The 14820-nt window shown below is 33.5% G+C and overlaps 1 protein-coding gene across 2 annotated transcripts; it reads left to right on the top strand.

Moving 5' to 3' along the window:
- Window positions 1-3010: 3010 nt before the first annotated feature.
- On the top strand, window positions 3011-12767 carry LOC101215735 (eukaryotic translation initiation factor 3 subunit A). Of its 2 annotated transcripts, none has more exons than XM_011660775.2 (14): window positions 3011-3165; window positions 3992-4089; window positions 4820-5301; window positions 5938-6153; window positions 6276-6644; window positions 6733-6762; window positions 7367-7594; window positions 7713-7874; window positions 8296-8517; window positions 8600-8812; window positions 8892-9098; window positions 10614-10694; window positions 11547-11748; window positions 11997-12767. In XM_011660775.2, the coding sequence occupies exons 2-14, from the start codon at window positions 4044-4046 to the stop codon at window positions 12449-12451; spliced, it is 2913 nt and encodes a 970-aa protein (XP_011659077.2). In that variant the 5' UTR covers window positions 3011-3165; window positions 3992-4043; the 3' UTR covers window positions 12452-12767. The 2 variants fall into 2 exon arrangements, with proteins under 2 accessions (XP_011659077.2, XP_031745800.1); XM_031889940.1 differs by lacking the exon at window positions 3011-3165 and adding an exon at window positions 3749-3767.
- Window positions 12768-14820: the final 2053 nt, after the last annotated feature.

The raw sequence follows: 14820 nt of genomic DNA, 5'->3' as shown, positions 1-14820 counted from the left end.
ATGAGACCAAGCGTAGATAGCGATTCAGGATCGTTGGTGAAATTAAATGATTTATTAAGCATAAATAAAGGTTTATGTGAAATGAAATGATTTGTCGGTATGTTTAAATGATTTGATATTATTTTTGAGAAACGATTATGAAAAGGTATTGCGAAAGATTTTCATAAACCCTCACTAAGTCTTTTAGACTTACGTTTTAAAAATCTATATTCTAGTATTAGACGTTTAGGTCAAGTAGAGAAGAAGGTTGAAGGATTTCCAACGAGGTGATTAAAGACGTTTTGAAAATGGTTAAACATTGGTTATTTAGTCCAAGTATTGTAATATAATGTGTGAAACGCATGTTATTAATAAAGTATACGTTTTGGTTTGTACTTATTTTGCTTGGCGTTACATTGACCAGGGCTGCATTTTGAGTGTTGTTAATAATTTAAAAGGAGTTGAGAATAAGATTTTCGATAAGAAAATTTCAAGGTTGTAACTAACTCACATCCTATTCTCACAACTTCAACGTTTTGGTCGCTGTGTGGTTTGTGGTGTGACAAGAACCTACACCGATCTATTTCTCACCGAACAAGTACACGTGAGTTCAATAGGGGCAACAATGGAGCACGACAGGGTGGCCAGTCTTATCTCCTATTTGTACAATTCTCATATAAGCCGATGATGAGGCCCCCTTCTGAAATTCCCATCTCGATAATTTTGTCCTTTTTATATATATATTATGTGTTATTTATAGCCCATTTTCTATGTGAGGCTTTTATAGCATTTAGTTATCTACGTTTATTTTGTATTCCTATTATCTTTTTTTGTGTGTTCAAATTGTTTCAGATGACTGATTATTTGCATATTTTGCATGTCCCTGTTAATTCATCCTATATGTTCATTTATTTTTTACACTTACATTCATAGTGAAACTGTTAATTTTATATAGCTTTAATGAAGTCAATTTCACCTGTCTTTTGAGTTCCTTTCATTTTTTTGGGATTTTGTTGGTTCTTTAATGATGAAAATCTTGTTGTCCATCATTAATTGCCGTCTTTCCTGCATTATAAATTGTTAGTCCAAATAGGTTGAATTTCATCCTCACTTGTTCTTCATTTTTGTACTTTTGTTTTTTCGTTGGTATGCCCACCATTATTCCTTTGCAGCATTCTTACTTTGCCTACTGTTCTGTGTTGGTATTTTTTTAAAAGAAATTGATCACACATTTTTTCTTTTCTTTCTTGCTTCCGTAATGTTCATCATGATTTTTTTTATACTTTACTTTAGAAAGATGTTGGTTCTTTATATAAAAAATGCTACTGCCTCCATTCAATGCAATTTCACATTCTCTGCCTTGTTAAGAAAACTTTATTTCTTCTAGTTCTTTTCTACTTTTCCATACACGTTTGTCATTGCATCTTCTTACATCCATACTTAGGAAATAAGGTCGTATTTGTCCATATTGCGTGTGTCCTATTTATTTGCATACTTTATCTTCTACATGAATACAAAAAAGAAGTTCGACTACGATAGTGAACTTACATCCTTTGAGAGTTTCCCATTCCCTTAATTTACCTTTATGTCTGCATCTTATGTTGGTCATTTGGTTTTCCATTATATGCTAGTGTGTCTACTCGGTCAAGAGAACGATACGTCTCCCAAACTTTTGTTTTCCTTCCTATTTATGCATTTATGTGGTACGACCTAACTTGCTTTGTTTTATCGTCTTCATATTTTTCAGGTTTCATTCCCTAACTTCGTAGTCCTGTGAGGTAACATAGTTGTCTCCCCATACACCATTTTCCATTTTGTAGGTTTTATATGTTAGAAGAAATAGTTTCGTGTTTTCCTTAATTGTGGTCACTTCACTGTATGTATTAATGAAGTTTTATTTTCTTCCGTTCCCAACAAACAAATAATTATTTAATTATGTAATTTCTATGTTTGTTGTGATTTAGATGAATATGTTGCTTGTGTATTTCTCAAATTTCATGTCATGGAGTCATTTTTACAAATATGCGCTTCTCGAATCATTTAGTTCATAATCAGAATTATATTCAAATATGCATATTAGATATTCGTAGTAGTCTTCTTCACAGCCATTTCATTTTCAATCATTTTAATTAACAAAAAAAATTGAAATAGACAAAATTCAGAATGAGGTTCTTATTATAACAAAAAATAACATGACTATCAATTGAAGTTAGAAGTGGGTGTCTTTTCATTTTCCAAAGTTAAAGGTTTAAAACTATATAAAATGTGTCACCTTACTTAGCACTATAACCTGCATTCTTTTGAAATAGTGTGTTTGTAGGCTGAAAAAATAATATTCAAAACCGTGCAAGTTAACTAATTTTTTACTATATAACTCTTACAATTTTTTTTGTTATGGACAACCATTTTTATATCCTCCCTACGAAAACAACATTTATATTATAAAATTAAATGGATATGTTATATGAACACCTATTTATTTTTTTATAAAAAATATGGATCCATTACATATAGCAGTAATTTATTTTTCGAAAAACAAATCATAAAGTATCGTCGACTTTTTTTCAAATTTATAATTTTTACTGGGTAATCGGATTACGTGTGAACACCATAAAAAAAAACCACAACATAACGATTTAAAAACCAAATCATCAAATAAATGAGAGTATGTAAGAAAAATAATGCGAACTCTATTAAAAAAATATGATTTATTAAAATTATATATATTAATATTGTTTTCGTTAAAAAGTATCGTAACATTAACATTAGTACAATAATAAACCTTAACTCAAACATATATTATTATAACGTTAGTTTTATCATAATCATACAATTATCATAATCCATAGTCCTTATCTCCATAAATCTATCCTCCTCCGAACGTCCCCGGAGTATTTTTCAAAAGCCCAATAGTGTAAAAGACCAAACCAAGTTGAACCGATTCGAATTAGGCTATCGTTATGGGAACCGAACCGTTCAGTTCAGGGTTTAACTGAGCCGACTCATTTGAGTTAGGTTCCACGTTTCCAAATTTCATCGCTTTCACCTGCCGTTTTTCAATTCAATTAGTCTCCACCGTCGGTCTCCCTTCTCCGTCGTCGGTCTCTCAGTCGCTCTCTGTCTCTCTCACCAGTCTCCACGTTTCCAACCTTGAAGGTCTTTCGTGGAATTTTTGTTCGTCTTCAAGTAAGTTTTTCTTCTGAATAATTACTAATCGTCAATCGATCTGCGATTATCATCATTGTGGATGCTACTTTCCTCATTTCCTTTATATGGTTTTGGTGGATTTTTTTTCTTTTCTGGAAAATCTATGATCTGGGTCTGAGAAGTCAAATAAAGCTGAAGCACTTAAGTTTTCCGCTATTAAATCGATTGCCTCTTCTTCATTTTCGTCTTCGGACACCCGATCAAGTGGGTTTTATGGTTTTACCTGTAATTTGGGTTTTCATAGAACGCTTTGTTTTTTAGTAGTAGGAGAAGAAGACAACGGGATTTAGTCCCTTTTTTCTTCCCTCGGCTAGTGGAGCTGAGCGTTTCAACAACCCCGTTGCTTTCGCCTTTGATGGATCCTTTTGACGGGTTTAGTTTCAGGGATTTAAACGAGTTTCTGTAAAGGATGCGAGTTGAAAATCAGAGATAAATCTAGAGTTTCATCTCTTTAATTTGCTGGGTAGAAAGGAAGAAAACCGGTAAATTGAAGGTGGGAAGAGGAAGGTTTGCAGGAAAGAGCTGTAATTAAGCCATGGATGCTTCAATTTAGGGGTTATCCAACTAAACTGCAAATCTAGGTTTGCAGAAAAGAGCTGTAACATGAAGCTGATATACTTTTACAGTATTGTTGTTATTTTTTTTTTTTTTTAATGAACAGACTTGCTTTCCTCTTGAGAGTGTTATTGGATTCTAGTTTAGTTTTTTTTATTCTTTTATTCAACGGGAGTTGGTTCTTAGTGTTGCTCATGAAGTTTGCTTGTTTTGTTTAAGCCTTCACAATAGTTCTTCTTGGTTGTCTCAGGTCATTCAGCGTTGCATGCCCGCCTTGGGTGAACTAAAGATTGGATTGAATTATGACGTCTTTTGTAAAGCCAGAGAATGCTTTAAAACGTGCTGAAGGTGCATAAGCATAATGCTTCTTGTATTTGCATTTGCTATAGATTGAGTTGTATTTGCGAGTATGTCATTAATTTTATATGGACTTTGTTTGAGTTGAATGTTTGGTTATTTTGACAAATTCTGGTACTTTAAGTCCTCAAAATTCAATGAATTTCTTCTGTTTATTGTTTGTTGGGAAGTCGGTTCAGTATATGCATCCTAAGTGACATTGATAATACATTATTGGTGTGCTGATGTCTTCTGAACTCATTATACACATTATTTTATATATATATTTATAGGTTCAGGATATGCGTCCTTAGGGACATTGATAATACATTATAGGTTCAGGATGTGCGTCCTTAGTGACATTGAGAATACATTATAGGTTCAGTATATGCATCCTAAGTGACATTGATAACACATAATTAGTGTGCTGATGTCTTCTGAACTCATTTTCTTTTCTCATTTTATAATAAATATAAATATAATATAATGTGTATAACATACTTTTACGGGTAGGTGGAGAATATTAGAAAATCATTGGAAAATCTCTTTTCTTATCCTGGACGTATAAAATGTCAGTTTGCCTATGTTGTGGCTTGTGTTTCTTGTTACTTGAGTTCTATGTTTGTGTTTCTAGTCCACCACTGTTGATCTATTTGCCATACTTTGAAATTTATGATGTGTCTATTGTTTCCTGTGAAATGAAGCTTATCAAGTATTTAATTTATTCTTATTGTCTGTTCAGAGCTGATAAATGTTGGCCAGAAGCAAGATGCCTTGCAAGCTCTTCATGATCTTATAACTTCAAAGAGATATCGAGCATGGCAGAAACCCCTTGAGAGGATTATGTTTAAGTATGTTGAGCTCTGTGTGGACATGAGGAAAGGAAGGTTTGCAAAAGATGGATTAATTCAATACCGTATTGTTTGCCAGCAAGTCAATGTTACTTCTTTGGAGGAAGTTATCAAGCATTTTCTGCATCTTTCAACTGAGAAGGCAGAGCAGGCTCGTAGTCAAGCTCAAGCCTTAGAAGAAGCTCTGGACGTTGATGATTTGGAAGCTGATAAAAGACCAGAAGATCTGATGCTTAGTTATGTCAGTGGTGAAAAGGGAAAGGATAGATCTGATCGTGAACTTGTTACCCCTTGGTTTAAATTTCTGTGGGAGACATATCGAACAGTTCTGGAGATATTACGAAATAATTCAAAGTTGGAGGCACTTTATGCGGTAGGTCGGTAGGTCATAACTAAGCTAGTTATTTGGTGTATGCGTTATTGAGTTTACTTTTTAGTTTATATCTTCTAAAAAATGAGAAGTATAGTATTTGGGTGGAATTTTATTTTGGGCCTGATGGGTAGTAGTAGTTAAATCCCTGTCATAATGTAACACAGCTTCCTATTGGTTCTAATGGTTGGAGGATCTAAGAAAGCTTTTGACATCTGTATCAGCCATAGGAAGGTGTGTTTAGGGCTCTTGGTTGAAGTATAGTCCTTACACTTTTAGCTTTGTGTAAATTTAACCCCTAAACTTTAAAAGGTTTTTATTAGGTTCATGTACTTTCAACTTTGTGTCCAATAGGTCATGATCATGAACTTTAAAAGTGTCTTTTAGGTCTTAAAATTTGGATCATTTTTAGTATGTCCCAAAGACATAGTTGGAACTTTGGTATAAATCTTATTAGGGAAACTGACTACTTGAAATTCTACTGATCCTCCATTTCTTTTTCTTCTTCTTGCGGAGCTGAATGTTTTTTACCATAAAATAAAAGATCACTAGCCTCATTTTTTATATTTTTATGAATTATTATTGATCCGTAATAGTAATGTTACTCATTTTAGTTATGCTGGTGTTCCCCATTTGTAGATGACAGCCCATCGTGCCTTCCAGTTTTGTAAGGTGTACAAAAGAACAACAGAATTTCGCCGATTATGTGAAATTATTAGAAATCATCTTGCTAATCTGAACAAGTATAGAGACCAGAGGGATCGACCTGATCTTTCTGCTCCAGAGAGCTTGCAATTATACCTTGACACAAGATTTGAGCAGCTGAAGGTTGCCACAGAGCTCAAGCTCTGGCAGGTCTGAATTTTTCTCTTATAGAAAGAAGAAGTGGGTCAATGTCCAGATTTTAAAAATTCATATCAAGATTTCTTACTCTACAAATAATTGAATTAAAATTTTTATATTATCGATTTTTACAGGAAGCTTTTCGCTCTGTGGAAGATATTCATGGTTTGATGTGTATGGTGAAGAAAACACCTAAACCATCCTTGATGGTGGTGTATTACGTCAAATTAACAGAGATCTTTTGGATATCGGATAACAATCTTTATCATGCACATGCATGGCTTAAACTTTTCTCCATTCAGAAAAGTTTCAACAAAAATCTAAGCCAGAAGGATTTGCAGCTGATAGCTTCATCTGTTATTTTGGCAGCGCTTGCAGTGTCTCCCTATGACTCTAAGCATGGTGCTTCCCATTTAGAACTTGAACATGAGAAAGAGCGGAATTTGAGGATGGCTAATCTGATAGGTTTCAGTTTAGATTCCAAACTTGAAAGTAGAGATGTGGTAAAACAACTTGCCTAATTGGATTTTCTTTAATATTTTTCCCAACCAGATCATTACTTTACTTTCTTTCTGTTTATGTTTCATCCAGCTTTCAAGGGCGAATCTTCTTTCTGAACTGGTATGTCTGATTACTTTTACTTCAATATTTTGTTGACTATTTCCCTCTTACCCACTGAAATTATACTTCAATTTGTTCACATTCATTTGAAGTAATAAGGGTAGATAGTAAATTTCAATTCCTTCTGAAATTAACATCATGCTTCCTATCACACAAGAATTTTCTGGGGAAAAGAAAGAATACCATTGAAGTTATTGATTCATCTTTAGCCAATGCTCTTCATTGGTGTAAAAAAATGCAACCGTTCTAAAGTTACAGCTTAAATTTCATTGTTTCTTTTTGGAGGAATCTTTTGTATTCTTGTCATTAGCTACTTTTGTAACTCTTTAGATATTTCATTCATCAATGAAATTGTTTTATAAAATAAAAAGGTAATAAGAAAACACCATGTTTTCTATTAGAAGCTTTATGTTTACCAATTATGAACTGCTCTTAATTTTTTTTTCATTAGGGCTGATGCGCAATCTTCTACCTCATCTCTTTTATACAAAGGACTATGTTTTTTTGTTTACAGTGAAAATTCCATGCAAATACGTATCACAGCTTTTAGTGTGTACTCATAATTCTAGTGCTGTTTGCTTAGTAGATTTCTGCTTTTCTTTAGGTGTCAAAAGGAGTCCTTAGCTGCACAATTCAGGAAGTTAAAGATCTCTATCATCTTTTGGAGCATGAATTCTTCCCTCTTGATCTTGCAACAAAATTGCAACCCTTGCTTAACAAAATATCGAAGCTTGGAGGTAAGCTTTCATCAGCTTCATCTGTCCCCGAAGTGCAATTGTCCCAGTATGTTCCGGCTCTTGAAAAACTTGCTACCTTGAGGCTGCTTCAGCAGGTACTTCACTTTTATATATCGTGAACGTTGCAATAATATTGCTCATATATAAAGAAAAAACATTGGTTGAAAATTTTGTTTTGATGCATTGAACTTTTTTTTTACTATGTTATTCCAGGTTTCCAAGGTGTATCAGACTATGAAAATTGAGAGTCTATCGCAGATGATCCCATATTTTGATTTTTCTGCCGTGGAAAAAATATCAGTTGATGCAGTTAAACAAAATTTCGTTGCCATGAAAGTTGATCATTCAAGGAACATTGTGTTATTTGGCAATTTGGTATTGATTTTTTTTTCCTTTTTTTCTTCTTTTTCCTTTCTTCTTCTTTTGCACTAAGGGACAAGATCACTGAGATTTGAGCCATGCTAGATAGTTGCTTTTCCCTTGATGTTAATGTGTCCAATCTTATTTCTGTCTGCTGTTTAAGTTATTATTAAACCCTTATGACTCTGTCTCTGCCCTTTTTGATCTTCAACATGTCTTTAGATCTTATTCAACGTATTGATATTGAATTTAAGGGAATGACTTTATCTTTTTCTGTATATTAAGATTTAGGGAAATTGTAGTCTTTTCTCAGTTTCATTTATATATTTTGATTGATGTTTATAAACACATTTTCTTTATATATATATATATATAATATTTATAGAGTGGAGATACAATAAAAAGAGCATAATTGTTCTTTTATGTATCAATTTAGGGTATCGAATCAGATGGGCTTCGAGACCACCTGACCGTTCTTGCTGAATCCTTAAACAAGGCAAGAGCTATGATCTACCCTCCAGTTGGGAAAGCCTCAAAAACAAGTGATATACTGCCGGACTTGGCAGATATTGTTGATAAAGAGCACAAGAGGTTGCTTGCTCGGAAATCAATAATTGAGAAAAGGAAGGAAGAGCTGGAACGACAGCTTTTGGAAATGGTAGCCTCATCAAACTGTGAATAGCCATTTTCATTTTTCTGTTGATGTATGTATGAATAAAATGTGGTGTAACTGTATTTAGGAACGTGAGGAGGAGTCAAAAAGGTTAAAATTACTGAAGATAACTGAAGAAGCCGAGCAGAAGCGACTTGCTGCAGAATACGAACAAAGGAAAAATCAACGGCTTCGTAGGGAAATAGAAGAGCGAGAACTTGAAGAAGCACAGGCGCTACTTCAGGAAGCTGAAAAGCGGGTTGGCAAAAAGAAGGGAAGCAGGAAACCAGTTCTTGACTCTGTGGGTTCTGTTTGTTAATTCCTTTTCTTATTTCGGAATGATGTTGGGTCTATTGATAACAATGGATATATATCTCCAGGAAAAGTTGTCGAAACAAACTTTAATGCAGTTAGCCCTTACTGAACAATTAAGGGAGAGGCAGGAAATGGAGAAGAAATTACAAAAGCTCGCCAAAACTATGGATTATTTAGAAAGAGCTAAAAGAGAAGAGGCAGCACCGTTAATTGAAGCTGAATTTCAGCAACGCTTGCTTGAAGAGAGAATGATTCACGAACGTAATCAGCAGGTTTTGCTTTCTGAATGATTTTTTCAACACATTGAAAGAAACTACTATTTATGATTATATACATTTAGTTGTAGTTTCTTTTCTTAATTCTTAACTGTGAAAATATATACCATATATGTCAGTGTATTTAGGCACCAAACTAAATTAAACATGTATATGGCATGTGTATATCATCCATAGGGAAATTAAGGGCTTTTCATGCAACAAAGAAAGGGTGGATATATCTTTTGGCATCAAGTGGTGTTTGCACATCTTCCTAAATCAAAGTGTTGAGGCCTCCAATGAGTTTTCATCTTTTTCATGTTTTGATTTTACTTTGTGTAGCATCTGTATCTGTGCCCTAACATTCCAAAGCATAGTGACGAGCAGAAAGGGATGATCTAACACAGCACATTGCTAATTGGTTTTGATTCTTTGGTTGTGTTTTATGGGAATTTGTTCTTTTGAGTATGGTGGTGGAAACTAGGACGGTGACATGGAGGATGGCTCACGTATTTTCAAGATGTAGTTATGGGTGGGCGACTGCAATTTTGCTGGCTTGTGAGTTGAAACATGCCACCTTGTGTCTTTTATCCTAAAATTAAATGATTCTCCTTGGCGTAAGAAACCTTCAATACATTCCACCTGTATCTCGAGTAATGAACTTAAATGGATAGTTAGCGAGAAGTGGCTTGAATTTGACTACATTATGTCATATTGCGAGGGTTGAAGAAAATCTAGCAGAACACTCCTTACTATCTTCATTGGAAGCTCTCCAGTAGTATGAAAAGAAATGACTTTGATAGGTCCTATGGTTTTTCGAGTTTAGAGTGAAGTGTTAGGTATAGTTCTAGATAATTAGTATGGGGCTAGGGGATAAGGGTGATTAGATAAAGAGTTAGCTACTGAGTGTAGTTATAAGTAGAAGGATGGTGATGAAGAAAGGAGGGCATTAGTTGAGTGGTTCGGGGTTGAGTTAGTATGCTCAAGAGAGGGAATCCCTAGTACCTTGAACTTGGATTATCTTGTAGTTTTTTTCTTTAATTCTCAATAGATTTCAGATCTTAATATCAAGTGGGCTGTGGATGACAGTATTATTGAAGCCAGTTAGTGCAGTAAACTTACAAAGAGAGATTGTGCTTCTAATGAGGTTAGGAACTAGTGAGCAAGGGAGTTCACAAAAAATTTAGTGCAACATCTTGTGAGAGTTTCCATCTCTGATCACCTTAATCATGTGTGAACTGATAAAGATGAACTGATGCACATGACTGATTTAGTGGCATTACCATTTTCAATTACCAGTTTTAGTGTTTCTGATGTCAAAGGGGGAATTTTTTCTGAGTTTTTTTGCACACCACAGCAATCATTCAATTTCCTGCATTGTTTGTTATGGATTTCATCTATTCATTTTCCTTTAAAATTTGTTGTGCTTTCATTATTGTGTCGTCAGTTTTTTCCTGCTACAGTTGATGATATGCTCATAAATGTTCTTTAGTTCTATTTTATTAAAAGATGAGTTTCTTTTCTGCATTTCAGCTGGAGGTTGAGTTAAGCAAGCATCGCCATGAAGGTGACCTCAAGGAGAAGAATCGAATGGCGAGAATGTTGGAGAGTAAGGTTAGTAGTTAGTTTCATATGGCTCTATTGGGTTCTGTTGCGTTAATTTTAATCTTTGTCTGTTCAAAATTTTTGGATTCATTAATGTGCTGTGATGACGGTATTTTTTATTTAATAATCTTGTGATTTAAAAGAAATCTTATCAATAATTGTAAAGAGTATAGACCTTATTTAAAAGTTAACATTTAAATTTTGCGTCCTTGTTTCCATTGACTAACTTTGTTCTCTCTAAGGGTAGTGTGTGGTTTCTGGATGTTTTTTTTATCATTTTACGTCTCTAATATATTCACAACCCCACATCAAATGATAATTAATTCTGAACCTTTAATATTCTTATTTTTATTTTATTTATTTATTTTGTTTAATACAACTAATTTACAGTTGGAAGGGGCTCCCCTCTACGGGAAGGCATAATCTCTACCCCTTGCCACAAGGCTGTCTGTTCTTAGTCCTTTTTTCGAATATGTATTTGTTTCCTAGAAAAAAAATTCAGTGTACAAATATGTTTTAATATGGTGCTCATTAGTTATTAATGTTAAGAGCATTGTAAGTTTAATTATTAAGTTTCCAAAAAATCTCCAAAATCGCTCCTTTTTAATATAGTGATTATTGGTATTTTGGAACAATGTGATAGTTTTATCATTATTTTCCGATGCCTTCTATCTTGTTGGCACATCAGACGTTTTTTTTTTTTTTTTTTAGAATTATACATTATTTTAATTTCTTAAAAAAATATATATTATTTTATAATTTACTTCGTATATGTTCTGAAGTGAAATTTGAATGTAGGAATCTCGCAGAAATTGACTCTTGAGACATGATTAAATTTAACCTTTTGTTTGTGCTCTGCAGAAAAGTTTCCAAGAAAGAGTAATTAGTCTTCGTCAAGATGAATTCAGCAGACGTAGAGCCGAGAGAGAAGAGCATATCAGGCAAATAATTCAGGCACGGAAAGCAGAAAGGGAGGCTCAGAGAAAGAAAATCTTTTATGTAAGGCGTGAAGAGGAGAGGATTAGAATATTATGTGAAGAGGAGGAAGCACGCAAGCGTGAAGGTATTTGTTTAAAATGCTCTAATTTTCTATGGGGTCAAAAATCATTTTGTGCTTTTTGAACATATCGGATATGCACTTATCGACTGATGTTTGACATTATGAACATGGATTGGAACAACTTAAGAGATCCCTCCTTAGTTTTTCATATAATGTACATTAGTGTATTTAGCTATAGCTGATATTGGTTGTTTAAAAATGTGTTGATATGTAATTTGTCTTTGGTGATGACATCTTTTGAACTTTTGCAGAGGCGGAGAGAAGAAAGAAGGAAGAAGCTGAACGCAAGGCTAAATTGGATGAGATAGCTGAGAAGCAGAGACAGAGAGAGCGAGAGTTGGAAGAAAAAGAGAGACTGAGGAAAGAAAGTCTCTTTGGTAGTGCCAGATCAGGTGATGCTCCTGCTCGACCTGATGTTGCTCCTAGTTCTCGACCTCTGGAGCCCGTGACTGCTGCTCCTGCCGCCGCTGCAGCAGCTGCTGCTGCTGCTGCAACATCCCCAGCGAAATACGTGCCAAAGTTTCGACGGAGTGAAGCCTCCAACCCTGATGCACCACCACCTGAATCTGGTCGATGGGGAAGCAGCCGGCCTGATAATCGACCTTCTCGACCCGACAGTTGGCGTAATGATGACAGCAGATCTGGGTTTGGAAGTTCAAGGCCATCATGGTCCTCATCTCGAGTTCGTTCCAGTACAGACCGCTGATTGTGGGGCAAGTTGATATGAATTTGAAAGTAAAGTTTTGGGTTTGATCAGGAAATTAAATCATTTCTGAAAAAGAAAATAATAATAAACGATGACCTGTTTTTGCTACTACTAGAAATTAAAGGGAAGCAGCAGCAGCTAATAGGTTGTAATAGTTTTAAGTGCATCATCTTTTCCTTTGTTCTTCTTTTCCTACCATCTTTTGAGGTAGGACTTAATGAAGTGCTTGATTGTAAGCATTTTTTTATTTTTTATGGACTATGTATATGTTGATTGGCTCTTCTTAAGTTCATTTCTAATTTTTTTCTGAAAAAAATGATTCCACTTTAAAAATTACTCATTAAATATTTTCCCCGCCATTTTCTAAGAAGTCGTTATATGAATACAAATTGTTTAATCAGTGAAGACAAGATAAAGGATTCCCCTTCCAGCTTTGCTTGTATCTACCAAAGTTTTCTTTTCAAGAATAGGTTTAAAATGTTCCTCAACTCAGTAAATCTGTTAAATTTAAACATATGATTGATTAATTATATGTGGTAAGATTGATTCGACTTTAAATTTTTGACAAATATTCTGATCGAGGTCTCGAGGTACTCGCCTTGAATGGGGTGGGAAACGATATTTTGCCATTTTTTTTTATTAATTATCTAAGTTTATTATCAAGTGATATTTTGCTATATTTTTAAATATTTTCAGAAGTTTTCTCATTTAACTTGGATAAATATTCAAATATATAACAAAACACCAAAATATTTATTATTGCGGACGATTTGTCACTTTCTTTTTCTTTTTTGCGATTTATTCATTTTCTCTTTCAGATTATTTTTCTTCTATTTTTTTTCATCTTCTTTTTCTTTCTTTATTTTCTCTTTTTCTATTATAGCTCTTCTAGAATATCAAGATTGTTTAAATATCACTTTGATATGATCTAAACGATTGTTTACCTAGTCAAAACGATCGTTTAGCATGGTCAATATGATTGTTTAGATTTGAAACATTTTCTTCATAGTTAAAAGGAACTACACAATCATATATAATTTTATATGTGATCGTGTATCATTTATTACATGATTGCATATCAAGATTGTTTAGAAAGAAGAATTACACGAAGCATTTTTTCCATTGTTAAAAAGAACTACACAATCGTGTATGCAAACATTAAGAAAACATCCATCAAGTAGGCCAAAGTCTCATTTGTTGGTTTTCTTAATGGCCAAAACACGTAATCAAAAACCATTTCTTGAGGTCCAACGCCATAAAAAATGAGACTTGGGCATTTTCCCCCATCAAATATGAACAAAGTTCCATCAAGAAACAATCTTTGTTGATATGCGTCAACGTCAACGTCAACTAGTAATAGTACCGTAATGTAACAGTGACGTTTTTCATCTATCAGCAATCATTTTAAATTTTTTCTATACTTTAATTAATTAACCATCAAATTCTACCCATCACAATTAGTCTATACATTTTTGTGTAATATTATGAAACTAGATATGTATGCTTTTGTACACTTCCAACTATAAAGTTTTCTTAATCAATGATGTGAATATTTAGTCTAATCACATGTATTTTGTGTATATGATAAAAAACAATAACCCAGAATGATTATTAAAGGAGAGGAGAATAACCTAACTTAAAATCTATTTTTAGAAATTGACAATAACACATCTTTTTATTACTACTAGTTATGATAACTACATGTGTTGCACAGGTCTCATAATGTATATACATATAAGTTGAAATAAAAGCCTTATAGGCAATAAACTTAATAATAAAGAAAATTTGTTAAAAGAAGAAAAACAAACTATTAGTTATAATAATAATACGTAGAAAATAACTACTCGCCTAGTTGAAATGTACCTTGTCCAACGTCCTATAATACCATCATTTGGTAATTAAACTACTCAACTAGTATTTCATTGAATGTTTTTGTGCAAAAGAGTCATTCTTAGTAATAAACTAGAAATATGATAAGTTGCATTCAATAAGGGTTGATATTTGATTTGGATATATGAATGATGCAAAACTTCCCTTATGAACTTGATTACCTGACACGTTCTACGTATATTTGTCCACGGGTACTAAAAACATAGAAATAAACAATAACTTTTAAAATTTGTTGGACTATACAATAATGGCAATAAAAAATTAATCATTTTTCTTATCTATATGGTAAACCAACTAGTCGTTCATAATATTTTTTTTTCGTTTACATTTATTTACTTCTAACCATAAAAATCATAAATACTCTAAATGATTCTCAATAACAATACAACGATGTGATGATAAAAAAATTCATCGATTTGTAGGGGTTGTTATATATAACCCTTGGGTTTTACATTTTTAAGTAACACGTGGCTAAAAGC

Source organism: Cucumis sativus, chromosome 1 (assembly GCF_000004075.3).
Source record: "Cucumis sativus cultivar 9930 chromosome 1, Cucumber_9930_V3, whole genome shotgun sequence".
Lineage (NCBI taxonomy): Eukaryota > Viridiplantae > Streptophyta > Magnoliopsida > Cucurbitales > Cucurbitaceae > Cucumis > Cucumis sativus.
The sequence above is the reverse complement of the archived record's forward strand: the minus strand, read 5'-3'. Positions and strand labels throughout refer to the sequence as shown.

Excerpts from the sequence above, each read along its gene's own strand:
- LOC101215735 (XM_011660775.2), top strand. The coding sequence starts at position 4,044 with ATGACGTCTTTTGTAAAGCCAGAGAATGCTTTAAAACGTGCTGAAG. Across the intron at positions 6,154-6,275 it reads CAGAGCTCAAGCTCTGGCAG|GAAGCTTTTCGCTCTGTGGA; the intron begins GTCTGAATTTTT and ends CGATTTTTACAG. Across the intron at positions 11,749-11,996 it reads GGAAGCACGCAAGCGTGAAG|AGGCGGAGAGAAGAAAGAAG; the intron begins GTATTTGTTTAA and ends GAACTTTTGCAG.